At 44.5% G+C, this 27808-nt stretch overlaps 1 protein-coding gene across 6 annotated transcripts in view; it reads left to right on the forward strand.

Annotated features, from left to right (window-relative positions):
* The window catches only part of LOC129715020 (ETS-related transcription factor Elf-1-like), a 139563-nt gene that overhangs the window by 37859 nt on the left and 73896 nt on the right, over nucleotides 1-27808 (forward strand). For 5 of the 6 annotated variants that reach the window (XM_055664835.1, XM_055664836.1, XM_055664834.1 and 2 more), the window contains exon 3: nucleotides 25523-25694. The exons of the other annotated variant lie outside the window; for it this stretch is intronic. In XM_055664835.1, coding sequence (XP_055520810.1) covers nucleotides 25523-25694 — 172 coding nt within the window. The remainder of the gene's footprint in view (nucleotides 1-25522; nucleotides 25695-27808) is intronic. 6 annotated transcript variants of the gene reach the window in all.

Consider the following 27808-nt stretch of genomic DNA (forward strand, 5'->3'; position numbering starts at 1 on the left):
TGCATTCACCTCATTGTTTATCCAACCCTAGCCTGGCATTAATGGTGCAGATAATTTCGCTGACATTTGATCCCAGTGGTGCCTTGCCCCTCTCCTCAAATACGAAGGCAGCCTGAAGAAAAACCACTTACTTCAACTGTTGACTAAATTGTTTGTGTACCATAAGAAACAGTCGTCCTAAATCTACTGATGAATGTTACATAATAACAGAGAGCTGCTGCATGATACGAGAGTAGATCACTAGATTTTATAAAGTTAACCATGATTTAAAATAAACATAATATAATTGTTCTAAGCTGCTTTGTATATATTGTGTAGGAAGGAACTGCAGATGTTGGTTTACACCGAGAATAGACACAAAATTCCGGAGTAACTCAACGGGTCAGACTGCATCTCAGGAGAAAATGAATGTGGCATTTTGGGTCGAGACCCTTGCGACTCTCAGACGGTTAAATTCTATTCTATTGTGTATTGTGTTATCTTTGATTGTATGGCTGCATGGTAACTCAATTTCACTGTACCTTAATTGGTGCATGTGACAAATAAATGTGAACTTGAACTTGAACTTGAAGTCTGAAGCGGGTCTCGACCCGAAACGTCAGCTATTCCATTTTCTCCCGAGATGCTGCCTAACCCGCTGAGTTACTCCAGCATTTTGTATTTGTTCAACTCTTGGAAGTAGTTTCAAAATTCATGATTAACACCTTATTGATCTCTGGTGATGTATAAAGGCCACAGTTATATATTAAAAAAATGAAATTCTAAATTATGAAAGGTCGGATTTATAACTAAACTGATGTATTTGTATGTGTATCTTTATATTGTAGGATTGTGATAGCCATTAATGTTTTTAGGAGATATAGCAAGAAATGTTCAGACATGCTTTGTTTTGTGTTAAATTATATTTGAATATATATTATAGTAAATACTTTGTTGATGAGAAATTATATATACCTGCTATACCTGCGATATATTAGGTTCATAATCAGAAACAAGAAAATCAATTAATTAGTCAACAATTTCTCTCCTGGGATAAATAATGTCATATTATATAATATCATGTCATATATCAAATTTTAACAAAGTAGTCAATGTATGATTTTGGATGAAATTGCTGCACTGGGCTTGCTGACTACAGATGCTGTCTGTACGGTATTTGTACGTTCTTCCCATGACCATGTGTCTTTTCTCCGGGTGCTCCAGTTTCCTTGCACAGTGCAAAGACATACAGGTTTGTTGGTTATTGGCTTGGTAAAATTGTAAATTGTCTATAATGTATAGGATAGTGCTAGCGTGCAGGGATCACTGGTCAGCATGGACCCGGTGTCTGTTTCCGCGACATTTCTCTAAACTAAACTAAGCTACGTGATGAATAATGCTAGCTAGAACCACTAATGAAAGAAATCACTGGCCTATCAGCAATTCTGTCACTGTTTGGTGACACGTTGCTCAATATTGGTTTAATAATGGAATTATTTTAGTATTTAATTGATAAAGCAACAACTCTACCGCCATGCCACCATGCCATCCGTGTATTTTAAGAATATTTATTTCTTTAATGAAACCTTGCAATCCTACAATCCCAAATGACATTTGGATTATCATGTCTGTATCTCATCTTCTTACAATCCAATTCTTCAACACCCCCATTCACTCCTTAGATTCCGGTACTTTTACAATCTAGCGTATCTAATTCTCATTCAACATTTAACATAGAAACATCGAAACATAGAAAATAGGTGCAGGAGTAGGCCATTCGGCCCTTCGAGCCTGCACCACCATTCAATATGATCATGGCTGGTCATCCAACTCAGTATCCTGTACCTGCCTTCTCTCCATACCCCCTGATCCCCTTAGCCACAAGGGCCACATCTAACTCCCTCTTAAATATAGCCAATGAACTGGCCTCAACTACATTCCGTGGCAGAGAATTCCATTTAATAATATTCTACCTTCTAAACATGCAGTCCACTGTAATTCAAAACTTCTAATTTCCTCTCTGGTTCTTCAGGAAAGTTTAAATCCGTGTTTAGTTGTTTATTAATGCATTTGTGTTTAATGACAAAACATTAAAGCATTTGATTTAATGTCATGTGCTTTAATGGCATTCTTCATGATTGGAACAGTCTATGACCTTTGTGTTATGACCTTTGTGCTGTAGCTATCTGACTGATGTGTAGGAAAGAACTGCAGATGCTGGTTTAAAACTACAGCCCAGTGGTGTGAAGATTGATTTATCTCACTTCAGGTAGCCCCTGCATTCCCTCTCTCTCTCTATCCCTCCCCCACCCAAGTTGCACTAGCTTCTCACTTTAATCTAACTAACAGCTAACAATGACTTGTTTCCTTTATCATCCTTACTCTTTGCATATCTTTCCTTCATTGTTCTTTATCTCTCTACATCATCGCCTATATCTCTCGATTCCCTTATTCCTAACCTCGACCCAAAAAGTCACCCATTCCTTCTCTCTAGAGATGCTGCCTATCCTCTATCCTGCTGAGTTACTCCAGGTTTTTGTGGCTACCTGACTGATCTTAGAGGGACGAGATGATGAACAGACCTACTTGCATATATTTAACACAGATGATTTAAACAGCTACATTTCTGGTAAACTCAGTGTTGTTTGCCAGAACACATTGGCTGAGATCTGGAGCTTCAGCTCTGAATAGCCTGCCATAAATCTCTCAATCACTTCGGTGGAACAGCGGCACAGCGGTAGAGTTGCTGACTTCCAGCGAATACAGCACCAGAGACCCCGGTTCGATCCTGACTACGAGTGTTGTCTGCACGGAGTTTGTATGTTCGCCCCGTGGCCTGCGTGGGTTTTCTCCGAGTTCGGTTTCCTCCCACACTCCAAAGACGTACAGGTATGTAGGTTAATTGGCTTGGTATTATTTTAAATTGTCCCTAGTGGGTATAGTGTTCATGTGCGGGGATCGCTAGTCGGCGCGGACCTGGTGGGCCGAAAGGGCCTGTTTCCGTGCAGTATCACTAAACTAAACTAAACTAAACTACTACTATTTTCTATAACATGCCACTGTTTGATAGATTATTTTGGCTGCATGTCAATTTTTATGAAGCAGAATTGCCTAGGGATGTTTAACTTTTGACACGTTGCCTTAAAATTGTGAGCTGTGGTTATTTTATCAGAAATAAAATGAAATCAGTGATTATGTGGAACCTCCAACAGTGCAGAATTTCATTGGTTAGCAGACTAAGCTGCAATTGCTCAAGAGCTGAAATAGAATATCGAAATGAAAATGTTTTATTTAAAAAAATGGCAAATTTCCTTAAGCTCTGAATGACCACAAATGTATTGTGTGCCTGTTGCTTCGATAGCTGGTTTGGGAACAGTTCCATCCAATATCCGCAAGAAATTGCAGCAAATTGTGACGCAGACCAGCCATCACACAAACCAACCTCCGTTATATTGACTCTATTTATACCTCGTGCTGCCTCGGCAAGGCCAGCAGCATAATCAAGGACGAGTCGCACCCTGGCCACTCCTTCTCCCCTCTCCCATCAGGCAAAAGGTACAGAAGTATAAAAACGCACACCTCCAGTTTCAGGGATAGTTTCCACCCAGCTGTTATCAGGCAACTGAATCATTCTACCACAACCAGAGAGCTGTGCTGAACTACTATCTACCTCATCGGTGACCCTCGGACTATCTTTGATTGGATTTTACTGGCTTTATCTTGCACTAAATGTTATTCCCTTACCATGTGTCGATACACTGTGAATGGCTCGATTGTAATCATGGATTGTCTTTCCGCTGACTGGTTAGCATGCAACAAAAGCTTTGCACTGCGCCTCAGTGCACGTGACAATAAACTAAACTGAAACTGAACTGTGCTGATTCAATTAGAAAATGTCACGTAACCACCAATGCCTTTCAGTGTTACATTATTGAACAAAAAAAAAATCCTTGAGAAAATTGAAGACTATGGGCATCAAAGGGTCAAGTGTCTCCCCTCAACAGACAACTTTTAATAAAGTTTAGCGGGCATTTAACATTACCAGTCGGTTTTCCTTGGTTCCCCAATGAGCCAATGCCCGATCAGCAAAGGAAATTGGCTATGGTTATCTCAACTACCAATAACTACATGGCGACCCCATTACCACTGCACTACGAGTTCAAAAGAACCATGCCAATCACTTTTTACTCACGGAAAAAATTTCAGCATGTTGAAAAATGTCTTCGACCAAACTGAGGCTACGAGTATGCGGGAACTTCTCTCGAACATGAATGAGAGTTATGCCCCTGTCCCACGTAGGAAACCTGAACGGAAACCTCTGGAGACTTTACGCCCCACCCAAGGTTTCCGTGCGTTTCCCGGAAGTGTTTGTCAGTCTCCCTACCTGCTTCCACTACCTGCAACCTCCGGCAACCACCTTCAACTAGCATCTCAACCGGCTTCAACTAAAAAATTACCGATTTTTAAAAACGGCAACCTAGTCTTAGTTGTGGCCAGTTTTGAATTTTTTGAAATAATCGCCGGAACATAGAAGAAGCGGAAACTACTTTCGACCATTAGGGAGACTGACAAAAACCTCCGGGAACCGCATGGAAACCTTGGGTGGGGCACAACGTCTCCAGAGGTTTCCGTTCAGGTTTCCTAAGTGGGACAGGGGCATTACAGTGACCTCCTAGGACCATGTGTCGACCATGCTGCGAGTTTGTGGTGAGCACAACCTCTTCTAAACACGCAAATTAGGTCCCCACAGTGGCACAGGCCCTTTACAGTACACTTCAGCATGTTGTTACAGCAGTGTGACAATGATTAGACTGGCAGCACGAGCTGGGTTATGATAATATAAACCATGTGGTAAGCGGAGTTTCTACTAATAAAGCACCACGACTGGTTAGTGTGGAATAACCAATCTACAGTACTGCCTCTTGAGTAGGCATCAAATTACAGCTCAACTGCTCAGGGAGGGTAAACTTGGGTCAGGAGTATGGTCATCATAGTCACCTATTTCCCTTTAGTCCTGAAGATCAGCTTCACTCCCGCAGGAAGGTTATTGGAGGTGAGATGCACAATGTTCTGGCTTAGCCACTGAAGTGTGACATTGATAAATTATCAAACAAACATAAAGCTCATTTAAAACATGTTACTTGTGGGTTACCTGTGCAGTTGTGCATGAGGCTTGTTGCCTCACCTCCAAAATCTATAAACAGTTCAGAGAGTGCGGTCCGTAGGGGAAGTGTGTGGAGACTGCACTGGGGCAAGGACAGCATGATTCTGGCGCAACGGGGAGCAGTTTTCAGGCCTGGGAACTGCTCTAGATAGAGAGAGGAATGTATAAGGTGGAGAGATCAAGTTATGGAAGGGGTGGCTGCTGGAAGAAGATTCTGAGCAACTCACTGATATTAACCATATAACCATACAGCACGGAAACAGGCCATCTCGGCCCTACAAGTCCGTGCCGAACAACTTTTTTTCCCACCTGCCTGCATTCACACCATAACCCTCCATTCCCTTCTCATCCATATGCCTATCCAATTTATTTTTAAATGATACCAATGAACCTGCCGACACCACTACCACTGGAAGCTTATTCCACACCGCTACCACTCTCTGAGTAAAGAAGTTCCCCCTCATATTACCCCTAAACTTCTGAAGTCATGCCCTCTTGTTTGAATCTTCCCTATTCTCAAAGGGAAAAGCTTGTCCACATAATAATAATAATAATAATAATTTTATTTATAGAGCACTTTAAAAACAAACATAGCTGCAACAAAGTGCTGTACATCACTAATCATTGACAAAAAAGTTAATACACACCAAAAATAACAATCAAAAGAAATAGTAGGAAAAGACATGTAAAATAAAGAAACATCAAAAACACCACAAACAGAAGCAAAGCCTCAGGCATGGTCAAAAGCCAGGGAGTACAAATGCGTTTTAACACTGGATTTGAAGATGGACAGTGAGGGGGCCTGTCTGATGTGCAGCGGCAGGGTGTTCCAGAGTGCCGGAGCAGCAACAGAGAAGGCTCTATCCCCTCTGAGCCTCCGACTAGACCTCGGTACCTCCAGGAGCAGCTGACCAGCTGACCTGAGGGACCGGGCAGGAGTGTATGGGTGGAGCAGCTCAGAGAGGTAAGGCGGGGCGAGCCCATTCAGAGATTTAAAAACAAATAACAGTAACTTAAAATGAACCCGAAAGTGCACCGGGAGCCAGTGTAGGGAGGCCAGAATTGGCGATATGTGCTCCCTCTTTCGAGTCCCTGTTAAAAGGCGAGCAGCAGCATTCTGAACCAACTGGAGACGAGCCAGTGAAGAACGAGCAACACCAAAATAGAGCGCGTTACAGTAATCCAGCCTAGATGTAATAAAGGCATGGATTACTGTCTCAAAATGCTGCCGCTCGAGAATGGGCTTCACCTTCGCCAGCTTCCTTAGGTGAAATAAGCTGGACTTAACCACCGCGCATATTTGGTGATCTAATTTAAAGTCACTGTCCATCCTAAAACCCAGGTTCACAACTGTTGGCTTCACGCACCTTCACATCAACTCTGTCTATCCCTCTCATCATTTTAAAGACCTCTATCAAGGCCCCCCTTAACCTTCTGCGCTCCAGAGAATAAAGACCTAACTTATTCAACCTATCTCTGTAACTTAGTTGTTGAAACCCAGGCAACATTCTAGTAAATCTCCTCTGTACTCTCTCTATTTTGTTGACATCCTTCCTATAATTGGGCGACCAAAATTGTACACCATACTCCAGATTTGGTCTCACCAATGCCTTGTACAATTTTAACATTACATCCCAGCTTCTATACTCAATATTGGGGTGACAGTCAGGAACATTATTTTAGGAATATTAGTTTAGGAAAATATTAGTATAGTTTAGAATTAGTTTCTTCAAACCCTGCTTCCTGTAAAGACTCTATCCCAATTTCTCCGTCTACACCGCATCTGTGTCTCATTCTTTAGGGAACGGAGGTTCCCCGCATCCATTATAGATGAGGCTCTCACTAGGGTCTCCTCGATATCCCGCAGCTCCGCTCTTATTCCCCCTTCCCCCCATTCGTAACAAGGACAGCGTCCTCCTTGTCCTCACCTTCCAGCCGTTGCATACAACATATAATGAAATGAAATCCTCCAACATTTTCGCCATCTCCAACGGGATCCGACTACTGGCCACATCTTTCCATCTCCACCCCTTTCGGCTATCCGTAGAGACTGTTCCCTCTGAAACTCCCTGGTCAACTCGTCCCTTCCCACCCAAACCACCCCCTCCCCGGGTACTTTCCCCTGCAACCGCAGGAGATGCAACACCTGTCCCTTTACCTCCCCCCTCGACTACAACCAAGGACTCAAACAGTCTTTCCAGGTAAGGCAGAGGTTCACTTGCACCACCTCCAACCTCACCTACTGTATCCGCTGTTCTAGATATCAATGCCTGCACATCGGTGAGACCAAGCGCAGGCTTGGAGATCGTTTCACTGAACACCTCCGCTTAGTCTGTCTTAACTTACCTGACCTCTCGGTGGCTCAGCACTTCAACTCCCCCTCCCATTCCCAATCTTCCCTTTCTGTCCTGGGCCTCCTCCATTGTCAGAGTGAGGCCCAGCACAAATTGGAGGAACAGCACCTCATATTTCGCTTTGATAGTTTACACCCCAGCGGTACGAACATTGACTTCTCTGACTTCAGATAGCCCTTGCTTTCTCTCCCCATCCCCTTCCCCAGTTCTACCACCAGTCTTACTGTCTCCGACTACATCCTATCTCTGTCCCGCCCCTCCCCTGACATCAGTCTGAAGAAGGGTGTCAACCCGAAACGTCACCCATTCTTTCTCTCCAGAGATGCTGCCTGTCCCGGTGAGTTCCTCCAGCATTTTGTGTCTACCTTCGATTTTAACCAGCATCTGCAGTTCTTTCTTACACAGTTTAGGAAGGAACCTCAGATGCTGGTTTAAAACTGAAGATAGACACAAAAAGCTGGAGTGACTCAGTGGGACAGGCAGCATCGCTGGAGGAAAGGAATGGGTGATGTTTCAGGTCGAGACCCTTCTGCCGACTGTCTGAAGAAGTCCAGCAGCATAATCAAGGATGAGATGCACCCTGGCCACCCCCTCTTCTCCCCTCTCCCATTGGGCAAAAGGTATAGAAGTGTGAAAATGCACACCTCCAGATGCAGGGACAGTTTCTTTCCAGCTGTTATCAGGCAACTGAACCATCCTTCTGCAACTGGAGAGTCGTCTTGAACTACTATCTACCTCACTGGTAATCGCAGGCTATCTTCTTTACTGCAGTATCCCTGCTCTCCTTTCAGACTTTACTGCAGTATCTTGCACTAAACTTTATTCCCTTATCATGTATGTGTACACTGTGAATGGATCGAATGTAGATCCACTGACTGGTTAGCTTGCAACAAAAGCTTTTCACTGTACCTTGATACATGTGACAATAAACTAAACTGAACTGAAGAAGGGTCTCGACCCGAAACATCACCTATTCCTTCTCTCTCTCTGAGTTTCTCCAACTTTTTGTGTCTTACATATTAGTTTAGTTTGGAGAGTTTAGTTTAGAGACAATGTGGATCCAAGCTGCCCACTGATTACCCAGTCACACTCTTTCTTTGTTATCCCATTGATCATCCACATACAACACATCAGGGGTCATTTTTACAGAGCCCAACTAACTTACAAATTGCATGTCTTTAGGATGTTGGAAGAAACCGCAGCACCCATAAGAAGCCTAAATGGTCACAGGGAGAACGTTCAACCTCCGCATAGATAGCACTGGAGGCCAGGATCATGCCCGGGTCTCTGGCACAGAAGCAACAGTACCAACTGCGCCACTGTGCTGCCCTATTGTCAGGGTGGGGACAGCGGATGGACAGAAGGTCTGAGGACATTGGGAGATAGTGCAGGGTTCCTTCTACTTGCTTGGTGGGATAGGCTGGAGGTTTGATGAGTACTGTTGATGTAGTCACTGGGAGTAAATGCAATATATTATACGAACAACATACACTGCAGCCACAATGCACAGTGAATGAATATCTGGGACAATGGAAAGTGTGACAGCCACATTGACTGTATTGGCCTGAAAGGTATTGAGTCTCTTGAATGCTGTTGGCTCCACACTCATGCAGTCAAGGGGATAGTATTCCATCGCACTCCTGACCTGTGTTTTTTGGATAATGGGCCTGTCCCACTTATGCGACTTTTTTGGTGACATCCGGCACCCATCATAGGTCATTGCAAGTCTTCGAAATTTTCAACCTGTTGAAAGTTCAGCAGCGACCAGAAAGACACTACGACTCTTTGGGCGACTGAGGAGACTACTCAACCATACAGGCAACACCCCGGCGGGCGACATGCGGGACAGGCCCATAACGGAAAGGATTTGGTTTCGTGAAGTGAAGTGAGACATTCAACATGGGCTACCCAGTCTCTAATCGGCTTTTAGAGCCACAATAGCCTGAAGAAGGAATCTCGAACCAAAACGCCACCCATTCCTTCTCTGCAGAGATGCTGCCTGTCCCGCTGAGTTACTCCAGCATTTTGTTTCTATCTCCATGAGAGGTCCAAACAAATTTGTGGTCAATGGTGACCTCCCCAACCCTCTGGATGTTGATGGTGGGAGACCATCAGAGTGTAGGGCAGGTGGTTAGACTCTATCATGTTAGAGGTCATCACTGCCCGACACATTTGTGGCATGACTCTACATGGCACATCATTCTATGACTGAACATTAACTGGGCCTTGCAAGCATGTACCAAAACCAATACAATTCTTTTCCAGAGGTGTTGCAAATAGAATTGAACAGTATGCTGTCATCAGAAAACATTTGTGCTTATCCGTTTGATGAAGCCACTGAAGATACACTTTCCTACAGAAATTTGTCAGTGAAGTCCTGGGATTAGGATTATTGATCTCCATTTTCCTTTGTCCAAGGCACCACTGAAATCGGTGGAGTATTTTCCCTTTGATGTCCATCAAGTATACTCCACCATTCAATCATGGCTGATCCATCTCTCCCTCCGAACCCTATTCTCCTGCCTTCTCCCCATAACCTCTGACACCTGTACTGATCAAGAATCTATCTATCTCTGCCTTAAAAATATCCACTGCCTTGGCAGCTAATTGTGTATGAAATCATGATGGAAATAGATCATGAGAGGAATTGATTGGATAGATGCACAGAGTCTCTTGCCCAGAGTATGTGAATCGAGGACCGGAGGACATAGGTTTAAGGTGAAGGGGAAAAGATATAATAGGAATCTGAGGGGTAACTTTTTCCCCACAAAGGGTGGTGGGTGTATGGACCAAGCTGCCAGAGGAGGTAGTTGAGGCAGGAACTATCCCGATGTTTAAGAAGCAGTTAGACAGGTACATGAATAGGACAGGTATGGAGTGATATGGGCCAAATGCAGACAGGTGGGACTAGTGTAGCTGGGACATGTTGGCCGGTGTGGGCAAGTTGGGCCAAAGTGCCTGTTTTCACGCTGTATCACTCTATGGCCCTATGCCTCTGTGACTTGAAGACCGAGATCTCAGAATAGGCACAAGACATGGTCTAGCTGGCAGCAGGGATCCCTGCTCTCCTTTATGCATCCGAGACCTGGATTACCTATAGGAGGCACTTCACGGTACTGGGAATATACCACTAATGCTGCCTCCGCTAAATCAGTGGGTCAATGTCATCAGGTTCTTCCAGGCCAACATGCACAGCTTTGAGGCTAAATTATATGCAGTTACCAGTAGCTACGTTGGTCAGGCCAAACATACATCATTTGCATGCCTCACACCACACTCCCGAAACAGCCTATTCTCATCAGAAAAAAATACCAAGTGGATAGATAAAGAGATTCAATGATGTGCCCACAGCTTCCTTGAAGAAATGCAATGTTCCCACTGACTCGTGGGAAGCATTCCCCATGGCCACTGAAAGTCGAGGCAAAGTATCCAGGGTGGTATTAAGCACCTCAAGGCCATTCATCTGAAGCACACACAAATCAGAGCAGTACGGTGGCGCAGCGGTAGAGTGGCCGCTTTACAGCGCTTGCAGCGCCGGAGACCCGGGTCAATCCAAAGCCGTACAAGGATGTTGGTTCATTGGCTTGGTAAATGTAAAATTGTCCCTTGTATGTGTAGGATAGTGTTGATATGCGGGGATCGCTGGTCGGCGCGGACTCGGTGGGCTGAAGGGCCTGTTTCGCACTGCCTCTCCAAACCCAACTAAACTAATCTAAACTAAACCCTTCATGAACTTCAGAGGCAGCACTTCAATTCACAAACCACCCATCCACCCACTGGCCCTTTTGATCACTGTGGAAGCGTCTGCAGTTTCCACATTGTGCTCCTTAGAGCCCACAAAGCCTAAGTAGAAATTAGTGGGAAGGAACTGCAGATGCTGGGGACTCTCCTCTACCTCTCAGTCTGAAGAAGGGTCTCGACCCGAAACGTCACCCATTCCTTCTCTCCAGAGATGCTGCCTCACCCGCTGAGTTACTCCTGCATTTTGTGTGTATCTAAGCAGAAATCATCCTTGAGCACAAAGAAGACTGCAACTTCCCACGGTGTAGTTTTGATGTTTAACATTAATCCCACAGCTCAGTACCGTTATCACACGGCTTTTAGACAAGTAGTTACGTCAACAGTCACAAGTTACTGTCAAATTTACTCTTTGATCGCAATCAATGTCTCGTCATTCTCCTTGTTACAAAATCCACACCAGTGTTTGATCTCAAATTTTTAAAACCACCACCACGATAAGTTATTCTAGCACGAAGTGTACAGTTAGAGAATGACTTTGAACTAAACCAGTGCAATCCTGCTCCTTCTCGACCTCAGCGCAGCATTTGATACTGTCGACCACACCATACTAATTGACCGTCTCCGGTACGGGGTTGGTATTGATGGCACTGCCCTGAGCTGGTTCATCTCCTACCTCAAAAGTAGGAGTTTCTCTACAAACATAGGCAACTCTTTCTCCTCCTCAGCTAATCTCTGCTGTGGGGTTCCACAAGGTTCCATCCTTGGACCCCATTCTCTTCTCCCTGTATATGCTCCCCTTAGGCCAAGTCATTCAAAGACATGGCATTTCCTTCCATTGCTATGCAGACGATACACAACTCTATCTCCCCCTGAAGCCCAACAACCAATCAAATCTACATAACCGTATCCACTGCCTCGAGGATATAAAGTGTTGGATGGCCCAGAACTTCCTCCAACTAAACGAGAGTAAGTCTGAGGTCATCCTTCTCGGCCCCTTGGACTCAATCAAAACGATAGCAGGCAGCCTTGGATGCCTTATCCCACTACTCAAACCTCACGTCAATAACCTTGGCGTGATATTTAACTCAGTGTTGAAATTTGACAAACAAGTCAATGCAGCGGTAAAAGCTAGCTTCTTTCAGCTTAGTACAATAGCTAAAATAAAACAATTCCTCCAGTTTGACGACCTCAAAAAGATCATCCACACATTTATCTCCTCCCACCTCGATTACTGCAACTCCCTTTACACTGGCATCAGCTAATCTTCCCTGTCCCGCCTGCAACTGGTACAAAACACCGCAGCGAGACTCCTGACGGGCACCCGAAAAAGGGACCACATCACCCCGATCCTGGCCTCTCTCCACTGGCTCCCTGTGCGGTTCCGAATAAATTTCAAGATCCTTCTTTATGTCTACAAAGCCCTTAATGGGCTTGTCCCCACCTACTACATCAAAAGTCTGCTTACCCACCACACCACCCCCAGGTCCCTCAGATCGGCCGACTTGGGGTTACTGAACATCTAGGCATAAGCTCAGGGGCGACCGCGCCTTTGTGGTTGCAGCTCCTAGACTGTGGAACAGCATCCCTCTTCCCACCAGAACTGCCCCCTCCATCGACTCTTTTAAGTCGAGACTTGAAACTCATCTCTACTCTCAAGCCTTTCTGGACGTCCTCTGAGGGAGGGCTATATGTATGTATTTATGTATGTACTTAATCTATGAACCACTGTTGTATAACGTTAGTACCTCCACCAATGTAAAACACTTTGGCCAACGAGAGTTGTTTTTTAAATGTGCTATAGAAATAAAAGTGACTTGTCTTGACTCTTGAAGGGAAGCATGAATGGATTTGTGATTGGGCCAAGGAAAGTGGGGTGGGTCACTGATGCGCGAGGATTTTAGGAATCGGACTGGAAAGGCGGGCATGCAGGTAGAAATATGAGGGGAGTTTATTTTTAGCATTTCACAGTCACCGTGAACACAATACCTTCACTCATTGCTCAATCGGGATGTTGAAATCAGAAGTTAAATTTTAACAGTTAGGCACTGCCGTTGATCCAATGAGTGAGTGCATTCTGAACGGGATAAGTCAGTTGAATATTTACCACAACCTGGATTAATGATCAATTCTCTGCTGTGCAGCAAATGTGCTTTTTTTGTGGAAAAACCTTGAACTGAGGCACCTGTCTGGTAGTCACTTTTCATCATGAGCCAGCAAATGTTTGACCAAACCAACCCACCTGCTGCCTGAAACTGCAGCAACTAATGGCCAGGCACATCCAAGGGTAAGGCAGTGATACCAAAGGAAAGCATGTTTAAGAATTGACTGAAAGAGAAGCTGGGCTATAGTTGGCATAGTTCAAATCATTATGGTAAATAGCAACTGAAAAACTCTTATGACTGAACACATTTGACTGGAGTTAGACTTGTAATTTCTGAAGTTTTGTGCAAAAAGACTGGCCTCGTGACCTAGTAGGTAGAGCTTCTGCCTCACAGCTCCAGCAATGCAATTCAATTTGTGCGGCACAGTGGCTCAGCGGTAGAGTTGCTGCCTCACAGCGCCAGTGACCCGTATTCGATCCTGACTACGGAATCTGTCTGTGTGGAGTTTGTACGATCTCCCTGTGACCACATGGGTTTTTTCCGGGTGCCTCCGGGTTTCTTCCCGCATTCCAAAGACGTGCAGGATTGGAGGTTAATTGACTTCTGTAAATTGTCCCTAATGTGTAGAATAGAACTAGTGTACAGGTGATCGTTGGTTGATGCGGACTCGGTGGGCTGAAGGGCCAGTTTCCATGCTGTATCTATACAAATCTAAACTAAAGCTATACAGCCACTGGTACAGAATGTATACATTGTGTACACTCTACTTGTGACTCTGGGGGTTCCCTCTGGGTGCTCCAGTTGCCTCCCACACCCCAAAGATGTCAGCTAGTAGGATTAATTGGCCACTACCAATTTCCCTGGAGTAGAGGGTGGTTGTTTAATGCCACATTAGAAGGAAAAGGGTTACCGAGAAATAGATGGAGAAGCAGGGTTTAAGGTTTAGCTTAGATTTTAGTTTCTTCTTCTTCTTCTTCTTACGTATGGCGTGCACAGCCTAAAGTTGTAGGCCAACTTGTTCTATTGGATCTTATTTGATGTGGACCAACGGCTTACAGTTCCATCAGAGATAGCCATCACTGACTTGAGGCCTGATCTTGTGCTCAGGTCAAACTCGCAGCGCATGATGTATTTTGTGGAGCTCGCAGTCCCTTGGCAGGATGCTGTGCAGGAAGCCTTCGAAAGAAAGAAACTGCGATATACAGAGCTTGTAGCGGAGGCAGAACAGCGGGGCTGGAGAGCTAAGATCTGCCCGGTAGAAGTTGGATGTCGAGGATTTGTGGCAACCTTAAGACTGATAAAGGACCTGGGGATCAGCGGACAAGCCGTACGCCAGACCATCAAAGAAATATCACGGGTAGCCAGTGGGTCTGGCTGAAGAGGAAAGACGCCATTTGGTCTCCCAAATAACCGACTAGACAGATACAGAGGGGGGGTGGTTATGGGACGCCAGAATGCACCACTGAGCCTACTGGAGACGTTGTGGGTTCAGTCAGCGAAACGTCGATGAAAGTAGGTGCCCACTTGATAACCCCAATGACGTGTCTGCCCAGCCTTTCTCAACATCGGAGGAGCATAGGTGAGTGCAGAAGGCTCCCATCACCATCGGGAGTCATGATATTTGGCACTTTGGACTTTTAGCATCTAGTCCTGTGTAATTGTAAACATGCACGCCAGGTTGATTGCATTCGTTGAAACAGGGCGGACCAGGTGAAGGTTGCAAACTTCCAGCCCAGATTTTAGTTTAGAGATACAGCATGGAAACAGGCCCTTAGGCCCACCGGGTCTGCACCGACCAGTAATCCCCGCACATTAACACCATCCTATACCAACAAGTGACAATTTTTACATTTACCAAGCCAATTAACCTACAAACCTGTACATCTTTGGAATGTGGAAGGAAACCGAAGAACTCAGAGAAAACCCACGCAGCTCACGGGGAGAGCGTGCAAACTCCGTACAGACAGCACCCTTAGTCAGGATCCAGCCCGGGTCTCCTGTGCTGCCTTCACTGTAAGGCAGCAACTCTACCGCTGTGCCACCATGACTGCCCAAGTCTTCGTCTGAGAGCCAGCATTGATTCAACATGATAAACGGTCTCCTTCCGTGTCATGGGAAACATTAATGACTTTGTTCACCCTCAGAGGTTTTGTCAACATTTGTCAACATTTGAAAACATTTAGTCAACAATTTGTTTATGTTGGTTTGAAGGAACAAAGTGGAGCAATTTTGATGTTGGAGCAGGGGGGGCAGAAACAGACCTAATATTGGATCTCAGACCCCACTTAAACGTGTGGATACATGCAAGACATGTCGTGGATGGAGTACAGAGAAGAATGACAAGGGTTTTACAGGACTATGAAAGTTGGGAGGTCATGTTACATTTATATAAGACATTGGGGTGATGCCACTTTTAGAGTATTGTGTGTAGTTTTGGTCATCATGTTATAGGAAATATCAACCTTGAAAGGGTTACCAGGATGTTGCCAGGACTCAAGCTATCGGGAGAGGTTGAGCAGGCTAGGGCTTTATTCCTGGGAGTGCAAGAGGATGAGGGGTGATCTTATAGAGGTGTACAAAATCATGAAAGGAATAGATCGGGTAAACACATAGTCTTTTGCTCAGAGGAGGGAGAATCAAGAGGCAGAGGACAGGCTTAAGGTGAGTGAGGAAAGATTAAATGGGAACTTCAGAGGTAACTTTTTTACACAAAGGGTGATGGATGTATGGCACATTGCCGGCGAAGGTAGTTGAGGCACGGGCTATCATATGTAACATTTAGACAGGTACATGGATGACAGGTTCAGAGGGAAATGGACCAAACACAGACAGGTGGGATTAGTGTAGGTGGGACATGCTGGTTGATGTGGGCAAGTTGGGCCGAAAGGCCTTTTTTCTTGCTCTATGACTATGAATCTACGACTTTATGAATCTACGACTTAAGTGTCTGAGCTACAAGGATAACAGAGTTGACGTGGATAAGCTTTTCCCACTGAGAGTAGGGAAGATGCAAATAAGGGGACATGACTTGAGAATTAAGGGACAGAAGTTTAGGGGTAACATGAGGGGGAACTTCTTTACTCAGAGAGTGGTGGCTGTGTGGAATGAGCTTCCAGTGGAGGTGGTGGAGGCAGGTTCATTTTTATCATTTAAAAATAAATTGGATAGTTATATGGACGAGAAAGGAATGGAGGGTTATGGTCTGAGCGCAGGTATATGGGACTAGGGGAGAATACGTGTTCGGCACGGACTAGAAGGGTCGAGATGGCCTGTTTCCGTTCTGTAATTGTTATATGGTTATATTATATGAGAGGTTGGGAATGCCTGGACTTTATCCCTTGGAGCACAGAACACTGAGAGGTGATCTTACAGAGATGTATATATTTTTGAGGGGAATAGACAGGGTGAATGTACTGTATTTTTCTCAGGATAGGTGAAATCAAGAACTAGAAGGCATATGTTTAAGGTGAGAGGTGAAATATTAAATATTGAGAGACAATTTTGCACAGAGAGTGGTGTATATATGGAAGGAGCTGCCAGAGGAAATAGTTAATCATGTATTTGGACAGGTACATGGATGGGGAAGGTTTAGAGGGATATGGGCCAAATGGGATTAGTTTAGATGGGATTCCTTGTTGGCATGGATGAGTTGGGCCATAGGTCATGACCCAAAATGTCACCTATTCCTTCTCACCAGAGACGCTGCCTGACTTGTTGCGTTACCCCAGCTTTTTGTGTCTATCTTCGGTGTAAACCAGCATCTGCAGTTCCTTCTTACACATTTTGTCTGCTCCACTGCGAAATCTCCTCAAGATATGCTGATTTGAAGAAGTTCTTCTCCTCTCTCTGACGAGAGTCCTGAGTCCGATGAAGGGTCTCGACTAAAAACGTCATCTATTTCTTCTCCCTGGAGATGCTGCCTGACCCATTGAATAACCCCAGCATTTTGTGTCTAACGTACCATAATCTCCAAATTGAATGTGACATCGCCTTACACCAAGGTTATCAATTTCCTTATTTTATGGAAGCAGAATCAGTCATTGAGCCATACAGCATGGAAACAGGCCCTTTGGCCCAACTTCCCTATGCCAGCCAAGATGCTCTATCTACACGTCTCACCTGCCCGCATTTGGCTCACCGCCCACCGTATGAAAAAGTTGCATCTCAGGTTCCTATAAAATCTTCCCCTCTCAACTTACAAAACAAAATAGCACCTACCATGAATGGATAAATTAATTTGAATTTCAATTGAGCACTAAAACCGAACATTCACCTGAATGTGACTTCATAACTTATGAACATTTGAATGCTACTGATATATATCACCACCTAGTGCTAGATTTATTCCATGCAATCAGTGTTTTCTGGTTTTATTTTACACTGCCAACATTGTTTCTCCTTATATCTCCCAGTACCTGCATGTATTAAAGAATTTTGTCAGCTTGTTTAAACTGCTCATCCAAAATTAAAAATGATTGTATTACTAAAATGGAGAATCGCATAAATAAATACATTAATAAAACTCTCCTTTAACACCATCTGTGACATAAAAATAACTTCATTGATTGAAGGTAGACAAAAATGCTGGAGAAACTCAACGGGTGAGGCAGCATCTATGGGGTGAAGGAATAGGTGACGTTTCGGGTCGAGACCCTTCTTCAGCCTGATGTTAGGTCAGACGAGGGGGGGGGGGAGGGGGCGGTAAGAGAAAGGAAGAGGCGGAGACAGTAGGCTGTGGGAGAGCTAGGAAGGGGAGGCGAAGGAGGGAGAAAGCAAGGACCACCTGAAATTGGAGAAGTCAATGTTCATACCGCTGGGGTGTAAACTACCCAAGCGAAATACGAGGTGCTGCTCCTCCAATTTGCAGGGACTCACTCTGACCATGGAGGAGGCCCAGGACAGATTTGGAATAGAAACATAGAAACATAGAAATTAGGTGCAGGAGTAGGCCATTTGTCCCTTCGAGCCTGCACCGCCATTCAATATGATCATGGCTGATCATCCAACTCGGTATCCCGTACCTGCCTTCTCTCCATACCCCCTGATCCCCTTAGCCACAAGGGCCACATCTAACTCCCTCTTAAATATAGCCAATGAACTGGCCTCAACTACCCTCTGTGGCAGAGAATTCCAGAGATTCACCACTCTCTGTGTGAAAAAAGTTCTTCTCATCTCGGTTTTAAAGGATTTCCCCTTCATCCTTAAGCTGTGACCCCTTGTCCTGGACTTCCCTAACATCGGGAACAATCTTCCTGCATCTAGCCTGTCCAACCCCTTAAGAATTTTTGTAAGTTTCTATAAGATCCCCTCTCAATCTTCTAAATTCTAGAGAGTATAAACCAAGTCTATCCAGTCTTTCTTCATAAGACAGTCCTGACATCCCAGGAATGGGTGGGAGAGTTGAAGTGCTTTGATGTTACTTTTTCCTGGCAAACCCTACTTTAGCAACCACCTTGTTGCTGAGTTAGGGTTGTGGTTAATGTTCTGCATTATCCAACAGCTTAATTTGTTGATGGAAAAGAAACTCTTTGTGATGTCCGGATTTGTTGTGGTTTGGCGGGGTGGCTCAGTGACGCAGTAGAGCTGCTGTCTCACAGTGCCAGAGGCAGGGTTCGATCCCAACGGGTGACATCATGTGGCGTTTGCGTGCTCTCCCTGTGTCCATGTGGGTCTCTTCAGGAAGCTCCAGTTTCCTCCCACCTCCCATGGACATGCAGATTTGTGGGTGTAAATAGCTCCAAGTGTGCAGGGAGTGGATGTGCGAGTGGGATAACATAGAACTAGTGTGAATTATGTGATCGAAGGAAGACACAAAATGCTGGAGTAACTCAGCAGGACAGGCAGCTTATCTGGAGATAAGGAATGGGTGACGTTTCGGGTCGAGACCCTTCTTCAATTTGTGAATGATGTTTAGTTTGGACTCTGTCCATGCTGTTTCTTTCAATCAATCAATGGTTGCACTATTTACTCAGGTTTTGCACAATTATGGTCTAGTTACCTAGTAGTACTGATTACTGATTTAATTAGTTTCTTGCGTATTTATTTGTTGCGTTGTTGTGTTGATGGGCCAGTAAAGCTGCAGCAAAAGAAAGTCATTGTTCCGTTTTCGGTGCATGTGCCAAACACTCTTGATCTGTGACTTCCCTTCCTGGTGAGTGCATGTATCACAGGCTCATCGTCAGACCCTGGTTACCATTGTTCTTATGTAGCTCGAGGAGTAACACAAGGATGTTTCCAGGCAAACACAGTGCAGTTTTCTCTTCCCGCTCTTGGCAATTCTCCAGTCTGAGGTTTCCAGCAGAATCTGCTTTGGACTGTAATGGGCCTGTCCCATTTAGGCAATTTTTTAGGCAACTACAGACGACTAGTTTGTCGCCACATGTGGTCGCCGGGAGTAGTCTCCTCAGTCGTGCAAAAAGTTGTAGCGTCTCTCTGGTTACCGCTAAATTTTCAACAATGAGCGTAGCTTGACTTCTCCTGACGTAGGTGCAGCCGTAGGCTGTCGCCAGGATGACGTAAGTTGTCGCCAGTCTTTCAGCGACCAGTTACGACTATGACAGTCGCCGGCAATTGCCTAAAAAATCGCCAAGGCTCATTACACCAATCTGCTCATTCCACAGAACAATGGGTCGGCACATTGACACTTGCTTTTATCTTACTGGAAGAGGGTGAACAGGTGACCCCAAGAATGAATTTTGTCCGAGATTGTATGTGTTTAACTATTGCTGTTTCTTTAGGTCATAAGTGATAGGGTAGAATTAGGCCATTTAGCCCATTGTCTACTCCGCTATTCAATCATGGCTGATCTATCTCTCCCTCCGCACACCATTCTCTTGCCTTCTCCCCATTGCATAGAAACATAAACAATAGGTGTAGGAGTAGGCCATTCAGCCCTTCGAGCCAGCGCCGCCATTCAACATGATCATGGTTGTTCATCCAAAATCAGTACCCCGTTTCTGCTTTCTCCCCATATCCCTTGTTTCCATTATCCCTAAGAGCTAAATCTAACTCCCTCTTTAAAACATCCAGTAAATTGGCCTCCACTGCCTTCTGTGGCAGAGAATTCCACTCTGACATCCATACTAATCAAAAACCTATCTATCTCTGCCTTAAAAATATCCACTGACTTTGCCTCCACAGCCTTCTGTGGCAAAGAATTCCACCCACTAACTAAATCAATTTCTCCTCATCTCCTTCCTAAAAGAACATCCTTTAATTCTAAGGCGATTACCTCTAGTCCTAGACTCTCCCACTAATGGAAACATCCTCTCCACATCCACTCTATCCAAGCCTTTCACTATTCTGTATGTTTCAATGAGGTTCCCCCTCTTCTTTCTAAACGAGTACAGGCCCAGCGCCGACAAACGCTCATCATAGGTTAACCTACTCATCCGTCATACTCTTATTAAAATCCTTACTGCAGAAACAAAGAATTTCTGATGCAGATGGATCGATTGTAATCATGTTTTGTCATTCCGCTGACTGGTTAGCACGCAACAAAAGCTTTTATCTGTACCACAGTACACGTGACAATATACTAAACGGAGCTGAAACTGAAACTGCTGGTTAAGGATACAAACGGGACAAAATGCTGGAGTACCTCAACACGTCAGGCACCATCTGTGAAAAACATGGATAGGTGGCGTTTCAGATCGAAACCCTTCAACAGAGAGAAGAAAGCTGGGAAATGGGAGGGGCAGGACACCATGGCAGGTAATACATAGACATATGCGAGGGGTGGTTTTAGTTTAGAGATTTTAGTTTAGAGATACAGCGCGGAAACAGGCCCTTCAGCCCACCGGGACCATGCCAACCCAGTGTAATCGCTGCACATTAATACACACACTAGGTACAATTTTTACATTTATCAAACCAATTTACCTACAAACCAGCACTTCTTTTGGAGCGTGGGAGAAAACCAAGAATCTTGGAGAAAACCCATGCAGGTCACGGGGAGAATGTACAAACTCCGTGAGAACAGCACCCATAGTCGGGATTGAACCCGGGTCTCCAGCGCTGTAAGGCAGCAACACTACCACTGCACCACCGTGCCGCCCTCATGCCGGCTCGTACCTTCCGGTTTTGACAGGCAAATTTAGACTTTACTCTCATCTTTGGACTTACAGTGTGGAAACAGGTCCTTCAGCCCAACAAGTCCGCACTGATCAGGGATAACCCCGTAGATTAGCAATATCCTACACATTAAGGTCAATTTACAATTTACAGAAGCCAAATGAACTTATAAACCTGTACGTCTTTGGAATGTGGGAGGAAACCCACGCAGTGCCAGGGAGAATGTACAAACTCCACACAAACAAAACCTGGGGTCAGGATTGAACTCAGGCCTCTAGCACTGTAAGGCAACAAGTCTACCAATATGCCACTCTGCTGTCGCTAGATGGTTGAAACAAAGACCAAGTTCAAGTGAGTTTATTGACATGTGTCCCTGATAGGACAATGAAATTCTTGCTTTGCTTCAGCACACAGAACATAGTAGGCATTTACTACAAAACAGATCAATGTGTCTATATACTATAATATAAATATATACACACATGAATAAATAAAATGATAAAGCGCAAATAACATATAATTGGTTATTAATAATCAAAGTTTTGTCCGAGCCAGGTTTAATTACCAGAGACATGAACAGCAGGTTTGAGACAGATTTTAAGATTTAGGGATTGTGAAACCATGTGGAGGAAAGTAGTGGGAGGGGAAGAATAGTGTAGAGGGGGGGGGATATATATGTAGGAGTCCTGGTGATTCATAGGGGAGGGAAGGGGGCGGAAGAAAGGGAGGGGAGGTGTGGGAGAGAAAAGCGGATGTGCGGGATTTGGGGAGAAGTTAGTTAGATTTTACCTCAGTTTGGAGAAATCACCATTGGTACTGTTCGGTTCTAAGCTGCACAAATGGAAAATGAGGTGTTGTTCCTCCAGTTTGCATACTGTGGCCTCACTGGCGATGGAGGAGGCCCAGGACAGAGGGAGCAGTCTCTGCAGAAGGCAGAAAGGAGTGGAGATAGGAAGGTGTGACCTGTGACATTGGAGGTGATGGAGATGTCAGAGGATGATGTGTTGAATGTGGTGGCTGGTGGGGTGAAAGGTGAGGACCCGAGGAACATTGACTTCTCTAACTTCAAGTAACGCTTGCTTTCCCCTTTCTCCATCCCTCATCCTATCCCAGTTCATCTACCATTATGATTGTCTCCAACAACATTTTATCTGTTTGCTTTGTTGGTAACTTCTCCCAGCTAACAGTGATCTATTCTCGATTCCATTCAAGGTCCTAAGCAGTCGTTCCAGGTGCGACAAAGGTTCACCTGTATCTCCTCCAACCTCATCTACTGCATCCGCTGCCTAGATGTCAGCTGATTTACATCGGGGAGACTAAGCGGAGGTTGGGCGATCGTTTCGCCGAACACCTCCGCTCAGTCCGCAATAACCAACCTGACCTCCTGGTGGCTCAGCACTTCAACTCCCCCTCCCATTCCCAATCCGACCTCTCTGTCCTGGGTCTCCTCCATTGCCAGAGTGAACAACACCGGAAATTGGAGGAACAGAACCTCATATTCCGCCTGGGCAGCTTGCATCCTGATAGCATGAACGCTGAATTCTCCCAATTTTGCTAGCCCTTGCTGTCTCCTCCCCTTCCTTAACCCTCGAGCTGTCTCCTCCCATCCGTCCGCCCTCGGGCTCCTCCTCCTCCCCTTTCCTTCCTTCCTTCTCCCCTCCCAACCCCCCCATCAGTCTGAAGAAGGGTTTCGGCCCGAAACGTCGCCTATTTTCTTCGCTCCATAGATGCTGCTGCACCCGCTGAGTTTCTCCAGCAATTTTGTCTACCAGTGATCTATTCTACATTTCCCTTGATCTCCATCCCTTTTATCCTGTTTTCACACCTTTCATTTCCTTATCTATGTATCTCCCTCTCCCCAGACATCAGCCTGAAGAAAGGTCTCGAACCAAAATGTCACCCATTCCTTCCCTCCAGAGATGCAGCCTGTCCCGCTGAGTTACTCCAGCATTTTGTATCTACTGCTTTTCCTGGCAATTCTGTTTGTCTCCTCTTTGAATTGAATTACATCCCTAATTTCCTACATAAACTATGAATCCTGACTAATATTTGAACAAGAAAGGAATGAATAATTATTGTAATTCATGTATACATTAAAAAAATATTATGCATTGCCAATTCAGGGTCAATTAAATTCACCATCTTGTGCCTCATACCCTTATACTTTCCTTTGATCGGGTTCAGTCTCTAACATCTCCAACCTAATTAAGTATTTTATTGTTTTATGGTTGCTCTTCCCTAAAGGACCACACACAATAATTGGTTATTATTCCTTTCCTGCTGCATAATACCGATACCCAGGGCAACCTGTTGTATGGTTGATACGACACAAAATGCTGGAGTAAAACAGCAGGTCAGGCAGCATCTCTGGAGAGAAGGAATAGGTGAAGTTTCGGGTCGGAAACCTTCTTCAGACTGAGAGTCGGGGAGGGGAACTAGAGGTATAAAATGGTTCAGAACAAATCGGATCCCGTACCGATGACCAAGGACAGGTGGATGCCGCAATGGTTCATTGTTGGCTGTGGAAGAGGTAATAACAAAAGGATATATTGATGCGAACAATGGAACTCAGTCTGAAGGGTCCTCGACCCGAAACATCACCCATTCATTCTATCGAGAGGTGCTGCCTGTCCTGTGTTACTCCAGCATTTTGTGCCCTCAATCTGAAGGGTCCCGGCCCAAAATGTCACCCATACCCTCCATCTAGAGATGCTGCCTGTCCCGCTGAGTTACCCCAGCATTCTTTGTCCAGCTTCAGTGTAAACCAGTATCTGCAATTCCATCCTACAAAGATGGATGCACAACCAGGCCTAGCCTGGCAATGGGATTTAGGAGGACATGGGTTTGGGGAATGTTTGGGATTTTGGCAGTGAACAGGGAACAAACACCGTGGATGCCTTAAAACATGGTCAAGCTATCAGTTAACAGGGACTTCTGTCTCCACAGCTGCAGACAAGGTATAATCAGATTATCTGTAACTAATGTTGAAGCAATCTTAATTTCTCTGAGGGTTTCCTTCCCCCCTAAAGGGCCTGCTTGTATTCTGGGCCTCAGGTGCAGGTGACACATTGCTCACCATTTGATGCCAATGCACTTGTTCAACAGCTTCTATCTGTGCCCACCCAGCATGGAGGACCTTGATGGAATTCATGCAAGGATCAAACACGACCACAAATATGTCATTGGGTTTCAGAAATTCATGCATGCACCAAAACAGTTCAAGAGTCAAGACAAGAGAGAGTATCAAGTGTTTTATGGTAGACAAAAATGCTGGAGAAACTCAGCGGGCGAGTCAGCATCTATGGAACGAAGGAATAGGTGATGTTGTGGGTCGAGACCCTTCTTCAGGCTGATGTGGGGGTGGGAGGTCGGCGGGAAGAAGAAAGGAAGAGGCGGAGACAGTGGGCTGTGGGAGAGCTGGGAAGGGGAGGGGAAGGAGGGAGAAAGCAAGGACTACCTGAAATTGGAGAAGTCAATGTTCATACCGCTGGGGTGTAAACTACACAAGCGAAATATGAGGTGCTGCTCCTCCAATTTGTGGTGGGTCTCACTCTGGCCATGGAGGAGGCCCAGGGCAGAAAGGTCGGATACGGAATGGGAGTGGGGGGGGGGGATTAGGATCTCATGCAGATAGATTAATGAAGGCTAATATGCTATGAAACCAAAACCTAGATGTGTTGTTGATTCATTACTGGTTCAGAACTGTAAACAATTCTTATCTGGTTTTATAGATACAAGCTGGTTTTTATAGATACAAGCACTGGACATTACACTAGTTTACATCACAGTGACTAAAACTCCTGCCTCATCTTTTAATGTATGCAATCTATTTCGAATTGTGAATGTTTAACTTTATGAACAATGACTGGGAAAATAATCATGTCTAGTTTTATGGATAAGGACTGCGGAACCACTGATTCTAGTTTCCTCTTACTACAGCTGCAGGCTCAGCGGCAATGCACCACAGTTGGAGCTCGCCATCCTGCTCTGAACTCACCAGCACATGGGCAATCAATCCACCCCCACAAATTGTCAATGAAAGATAAGAATGAACTTGAGCGTCAGATCAAGTAGCTGGCAGAAACTCATCTGTTGCTTTACTTTCGCAGGCTGGTAGGTCGTGCATCTTCCCTGCTGTCATTGTCGAACAAGTACCCAATGCAGACCTGATGCAGGACTACTCTGGTCTTGCTAGTGATGAAGAGACAAATGGGATGATTAACGACAGTTTGCTGGATATTGTGGAGGAACAGGTTATTGGAGAGGAGATCACCGTTCCAGGTTTGTGTATTGTTAGCTAATAATACTCGTTGATGCCACTGGGCAAAAGGGAGCGGTTGTGCACCAACGGCTAGAAGTTTAATTTGAAAATAAATAAAACACCAGCAAAGAAGGAAAATGAATGAGATAACAATAAAGAAAAATGTAAGAAAAATTGAAACGAATGAACAATGGCTATATAATTAGAAGAACGAGGGAAAATATAGTTAGTTGCTTGTGCTTTAAAAGTATTGCAGGGGAAAAACAAAAACACTGTGTGCTACCCACAGAAGCCTTGAAACTAGAGACACAAGATAAAGATCTCAAAGAAGCATAAACCTAGTTCCAACCCCTGTAAATCCCCAAACTCAACAGTTGAGGAGCGAGCCTTTCTGAACTTTATATAGTGTGTCAAAAAGCTGTTAAGGCTCAATTAGTGGTATTGTGAACAATTCTGGGCACTGCATTTTACAAAGAAAGTAAGGTCTTTGATAGGTTTGACAGAGGATGTCTGCTGGAATATTACAAAAATTGCAGGTGTTTTTAAATAAGGGGACACATGTAATTTGCAAAAGAATAAAAGGTAAATGTGGAATCTGGTTTTATGCAACAAGATATCATTATCTTGAATGGTTGATTGAGCAGGCAATCAGTTAAACATGGGTGTGGGACTAATTGTATGGCTTTTCCAAAAGCACCCGGAGAGGAATGTTAACCTAATAGTCCACCTTGTTTGCTGGTCATTCTATAAGTCTATGATTACATGACAAAAGAATAATAAGTCACGTAATCTGCAAATTTACTGTGAAAAGAAGGTAAAGAACACGCACCAGCGAATTCTGAACTCTGAGGAGATCCTAATCAGTTAATGTCAAACATTTATTTCTAAGGTAAATTCATGGTCCTGGTGGGGATTGATTATCAGCAGCATGCACAGTACAATAAATGATTGACTAACAATTGCTATAACATTCAAAGCTGTTTTTTTAGGCCAGAATTCAGAAGGTTTTGTGTTGCGTAGTATGCATTCAGTTTATGTTGCTTTCCTACTGAAAATAATCTGAATAAAACAAAATGCCAAGGGACAAATAACACAGACATTATGACATTTATAATGTAACATGCACTATTGCCAATTGCAGAGCAAAGTGCTTTGACCAAACTATTTACCATATGATACTTTATTTATCCCGGAGGGAAACTGCTCTGCCACCTGTTACATGACATTGAAAATGTCCTATGCCTTTATAATAATGAAATTTAAGTGACCAGTTATTCCACAGCACATATGTAATATTGCACAAACGTGAATTGATCAAGTGGAAATGTCCAGGATGAGGAATGTGCAAACTACCCCACGACAGAAGCGGGAGGAGTTGTATAGTTTGATAGCCACAGGGAAAAAGGATCTCCTGTGGTGTTGTACGACAAGTTATTACTGGTTATGAGACTTACAGCGAGTGCATTTGCACCTGCAATTTTCTATGCCTAGAGTGTCATGTAGGACAGCAACAGATATCATGCTGTTAAAAGCAGCAATATTAATAGTTTCAGAAGCGGCATAAATAAAAAAAATTGCACCACCAGAGGCAGCAACATAATCAGTGCTGACTGAGAGCAACATAGAGAATGCAAATGGGCAGCGATATAATCAGTGACACCAGACAGAGACCAGATACTGCAATAAACAGTGCCATGAAAGACACAATGTAAATACCATCACCAGAGGCAGCAATATAATCAGTGCTCCCCTGACAGCAGTAGAAAAATGCCATGAGAGGCAACATTGTAAACAGTGCCAACAGAGAGAACAGCATAAAGAATGCCAACAGGGACAAAGATATCATCATCGAGATTGGACAACTTAAATACAGCCATGAGATCTCCAACGTAAATGTTCCAGAGACTATCATTGATAAACAGTGTCAACAAATGCAGCAACATGAACTGTTCCTCCAGAGACTCAAATATAAACACAGCCAAAAACAATTCCACCAGGCAGCAATATAAACTGTACCAACACAGACGATAAAGGAACCAGTGACAACTGTGCCCGTACAGAGACTGCTATACATATAATGCCACTGGAACAGCAATACAAACACTCTCAGTGGAGAGAACAATATAAACTGTAC

This window comes from Leucoraja erinacea, chromosome 47, assembly GCF_028641065.1.
Source record: "Leucoraja erinacea ecotype New England chromosome 47, Leri_hhj_1, whole genome shotgun sequence".
Classification (NCBI taxonomy): domain Eukaryota; kingdom Metazoa; phylum Chordata; class Chondrichthyes; order Rajiformes; family Rajidae; genus Leucoraja; species Leucoraja erinaceus.